Source organism: Trematomus bernacchii, unplaced genomic scaffold (genome assembly GCF_902827165.1).
Source record: "Trematomus bernacchii unplaced genomic scaffold, fTreBer1.1, whole genome shotgun sequence".
Taxonomy (NCBI): domain Eukaryota; kingdom Metazoa; phylum Chordata; class Actinopteri; order Perciformes; family Nototheniidae; genus Trematomus; species Trematomus bernacchii.
Genome location: NW_022987640.1, coordinates 1,182,437 through 1,187,301, shown reverse-complemented (window position 1 = coordinate 1,187,301; position 4,865 = coordinate 1,182,437). Strand labels below are relative to the sequence as shown.

The 4,865-nt window shown below is 39.9% G+C and overlaps 1 protein-coding gene across 1 annotated transcript; it reads left to right on the top strand.

Annotated features, from left to right (window-relative positions):
* Nucleotides 1–202: 202 nt before the first annotated feature.
* Nucleotides 203–2,030, top strand: si:ch211-12e13.12 (paralemmin-2). Its single transcript, XM_034133249.1, has 2 exons — nucleotides 203–314; nucleotides 1,049–2,030. Exons 1-2 carry the CDS (start codon nucleotides 270–272, stop codon nucleotides 1,409–1,411), a joined length of 408 nt encoding a protein of 135 aa, XP_033989140.1. The 5' UTR covers nucleotides 203–269; the 3' UTR covers nucleotides 1,412–2,030.
* Nucleotides 2,031–4,865: the final 2,835 nt, after the last annotated feature.

Genomic DNA, 4,865 nt, shown 5'->3' with positions numbered 1-4,865 from the left:
AAATAAACTTGCCTTGCCTTCAAAGTAATACTATTCCTAAAGTAAATTAATAACTTGATGTTCTCTGTGTTTTCTCAGTGCAGTAAAGGGGATAATACATGAAGAAGCAGGCTAAAGGCCCCCCCCTCTCCTCCCCTGCAGGGGGCAGCGGTGTTCAGCTGCACCATGACTTCACCAGCGTGGCTTTTAAGATGCACCCTGCAAACGGACATGCTTTGGTAGAAAACGGCCCTCACAGCAGGAGGGATGGAGCCTCGGAGGACGAGAGGATGGAGGGCAGCTGCAGGAACTCCAGCTGGGTTCTGGACTGTCAGGTATTCTTGTTTGAAACCAAGAGTTGGTCTGAAATAGATCAGGAAGCTTCTTGAAAAGTTTAACAGTATTTATTAAAGGTCCCCTATTATACTGTTTTTCATCAATATATTATAGGTCTCAGATATATACAAAACCTGTCTCTGATTGGCTGAAACACCAAACAGATCATGTCAGCATCCCATAATCCCCTCTGTTTCAGCCCTGTTTCTAAAGTGCTGATTCTCTGTCTGTTACTTTAGATGAAAATAAGGAGCCCCTCCCCACGCCCCTCTGAGAGATATTTGGTTAAAAAGAACACAATGGTGCTCTAGGAGGAGATTCAGGTGATAAGGTGGGGGGGGGGGGGGGGGGGGGGGGAGGTACCTTGGTTGCTGATTGGCTAATGGTTACACATGCCAAAATATCGTTATGACATCATAAAGTGGCCAAAATCTGATCAGCTCATTTTCAGACAGGTTTTTATATAAATGGATCAGGACAAAACGAGAGAGAATCTTTTTTCCTGAAACTTTCAGAATCTCTTTACACAGAGGGGACACATGTTGATGTAGAAGAGACATGAAGAAGAGGGGACACATGTTGATGTAGAAGAGACATGAAGAAGAGGGGACACATGTTGATGTAGAAGAGACATGAAAAAGAGCGGACACATGTTGATGTAGAAAATACATGAAAAAGTGCATAATAGGTGACATTTAAAGTTCCGGCACAATATATTGATTATTTCTTACAGGATTCAGGGGAGAACAACTCCACGGACCCCCACGAGGCCCTCACAGAAACCTCCACTCTGACCTTTGTGGACGTGCATGAGTCCGCAGAGAGCCACAGTCTCCACGGGTTGGTCTACCTGAGGGAGTTTGTGCTGATAGACGACGATGATGACGGAGACATGTCTCTGAGGGAGAAGACGGTCACTGATCTGACTGTGATGGACGGCCGGGCAGCAGATCTGGTTTGTGAACGACTGCTGTCCACCTCCAGCGGCTCGCTGTCCGAGAGCAGGGAGGAAGAGGAGGCTGAGGAAGAGCCTCAACAAGAGGAAGAGGAGGCTGCAGGGGCGAAGAAACGCTGCTGTTTCTGCACACTTTTATGACCAAGATTTTGACTTCTCCCTTTTGTATTTCAAAAATAGTTGAGTGTTCAGTAGACTAACGCTTTCATCTACTCCCAACATGTAGTTATTCTCAATAATAACTTTTCCTTTATCTTAAAATGTTGTTTTTTCTTAACATTTCCACTTTTTGTCCAACATTGCAACTTTATTTTTCAACAACTAACCTTGTAGTGCTTTTATGACGGAGAAGACACTCTTTCATACTGGGTTTTTTATTTGTTGCTGGTGATAGCAGGGAAGATGTATAGGTTTGGTGACATAAGGTAAAACATCTGGAAATCAGGGGGAAAAACACAAGGAGGTCATGCTGGGCCCTTATTCTCTTCCAATGTAAGATTTTTTTTTTTTAGTTATATGTTAATCAAATGTTCTGGCACTGATTGAACAGAGCAATTACCAGACATCAAAAACACTCTGCCATCAGAAACCTACACTACAAAAAGTGATTTTTTTTCTAAGACACCTTATTTAGATAATCATGACATGTATGTATGCTGGGAAGAGTTATACTTTTAGTTTGCCGAACATTGAAAGAATTTGATCAAGTGAGATAAAATTATAATTTTCAAGTTTAACAAATGTATATTATACATTTTTGATACTAAAAAAAGCATGTTTGTGTAATATTTGATCTGAATGAATGACTCTGTGACGCAGGTCTAGAAAGATCAGGTGTTAATTACAAATAAATATTTCTCCAATGACCAAATGTTGTGTTACACTTTCTTTGGCTATGTTGTGTAAAATGAACACACGTTGGACACACGAATTGTTGAAAACCGCTTGAAGTATGGCATTTACCATCCTGCGAAGGAATCAAACCAGCTTCTAAACCAAATGATTGGATGTGAAGTCATGTGACCGTGCTGTAGTTCCTTTATAGCCCAACATTAGCTTAGCGGTGGTGACACGAAGTCATGTGACCGTGCTGTAGTTCCTTTATAGCCCAACATTAGCCGCCTTTAGCTTAGCGGTGGTGACGTGAAGTCATGTGACCGTGCTGTAGTTCCTTTATAGCCCAACATTAGCCGCCTTTAGCTTAGCGGTGGTGACGTGAAGTCATGTGACCGTGCTGTAGTTCCTTTATAGCCCAACATTAGCCGCCTTTAGCTTAGCGGTGGTGACGTGAAGTCATGTGACCGTGCTGTAGTTCCTTTATAGCCCAACATTAGCCGCCTTTAGCTTAGCGGTGGTGAAGTGAAGTCATGTGACCGTGCTGTAGTTCCTTTATAGCCCAACATTAGCCGCCTTTAGCTTAGCGGTGGTGACGTGAAGTCATGTGACCGTGCTGTAGTTCCTTATAGCCCAACATTAGCCACCTTTAGCTTTGCGGTGGTGACACGAAGTCATGTGACCGTGCTGTAGTTCCTTTATAGCCCAACATTAGCCGCCTTTAGCTTAGCGGTGGTGACGTGAAGTCATGTGACCGTGCTGTAGTTCCTTTATAGCCCAACATTAGCCGCCTTTAGCTTAGCGGTGGTGACGTGAAGTCATGTGACCGTGCTGTAGTTCCTTTATACAGTAGCCCAACATTATCAATATAGAAAATGATAAAGGGCTGTTGATATGTGGAGATTGTTGTACACCTCACCCATTTTTTTCATCTTTTGACAAAGATAAGAACTAGATTTCAATTTTTTCCATTTCATATATTTCCTACAAGATTCTTCCATTTCAAGCTAATAACGTTAGCATCTTTCAACCGACTCTTGTATTTTTTCTTCTTAATTTTATCTGCTGTCTTCAAGTGGTTTTTTAATTCTGAGAAAGACCAAACATATTTGACAGTTGTCTTATAGATATCTCCCAGAAGCCACTTATAGCTTTACATGTCCAACATATATGACTCAGTTTGACTTCTTCTCACCACATTCTCTTTTTTTATTTCTTCATACTTCCTCTGAATTTAGGGTGTTTTAATATATTGATATGCTCTGAAGGACAGACTGGGTTTAATCAGGCTGTGTTTGGTTGGTTTGAGTGACAGAGACACCCCACTGAGGACCATATTGGGCTAAAAGATAACAGACCACTACTCTTATCTCGCCCCCAAAAAACGTAATGCCAACTGACTCCCCTCAGCGCCCACGACACTTAAATGTGTGTAGTGTAAAAAAAAACACTTCTACGTCAGCAGCAGTTTCCAGTTTCATTCCTATTTTAAGCTTTTTACAGAGGTTGTCATTCACATACCATTCATAGACTAATTTATACATTTGTTGCTAAAAACAGGCAGAAAATACATATTTTATGGCAGTATTTTCAGTTTTATGGAGTGATACAAAGAGATTCCCTCTGTAAAAGCCTTAGACATTTATATGGCAGCTAAACAAAACTATAATATTGAACGTTATCCATTGTGAAGATTTCTGTTCTTGATATATACGCAAATAAGCACATTAACCAATAAATATTTTATCTATATAGCCAAATATCACAAGTTATTATAGTTACACGTATTAGTTCAATACTGGATTCTTATTGGTCAATTTGGACATTTTAGAGGTCTGTTATTTATTTTTTACTAGACTGTTGCTAAGAAGAATCGAAGGACTATGTGCAGTCATCGGCAAATGTAATATTAGAAAAAGTACTCAGATCTTGTACTTGAGTAAAAGTAGAAGTACTCAGATCTTGTACTTGAGTAAAAGTAGAAGTACTCAGATCGTGTACTTGAGTAAAAGTAGAAGTACTCAGATCTTGTACTTGGGTAAAAGTAGAAGTACTCAGATCTTGTACTTGAGTGAAAGTAGAAGTACCAGAGTGTAGGAATACTCTGTTACAGTAAAAGTCCTGCATTCAAAATGTTCCTCAAGTGAAAGTATAAAAGTATTATCATCAAAATATAGTGAAAGTAGCGACAGTAAAAGTAGTCATTGTGCAGATTGGTCCATTTCAGAATAATATATATGATATGTTTTATAATGATTGATCATGAAAGTGTTCTCAAAGCTGGTAAAGGTGCAGCTAGTTTGAATGACTTTGTATACTGCAGGGTAGCTTGTGAATTTACTCCAGGTGGAACTAAAGTCTGATTTAACACTTGATTATATTTCACATCATTCATCCACATCTGTAAAGTAACTAAAGGTATTAAATACATGTAGTGGAGTAAAGGTACACCATTTACCTCTGAACTGTAGTGGAGTAGAAGTGTAAAGTAGCAGAAAATCCATTATGTTCCTTAAAATTGTACTTGAGTAAATGTACTTAGTCACTTGACATCACTGCTTTACTGTGTGAAGAGCAGAGGACACTACATATTGAAGAAGATAATGCCTCATTTTCACCTTTAAACATACACATTATGCAGTGTAGTGCTTTTAAAAGACATCTTTGCTACCACAGTGCTCGTCCAACAGGTTCTTTAGGGCCAAATATAGGCTGTTATCAGCGGCCGCAGCATGACTCTGCAGTTCAGAGTAACTGAAAG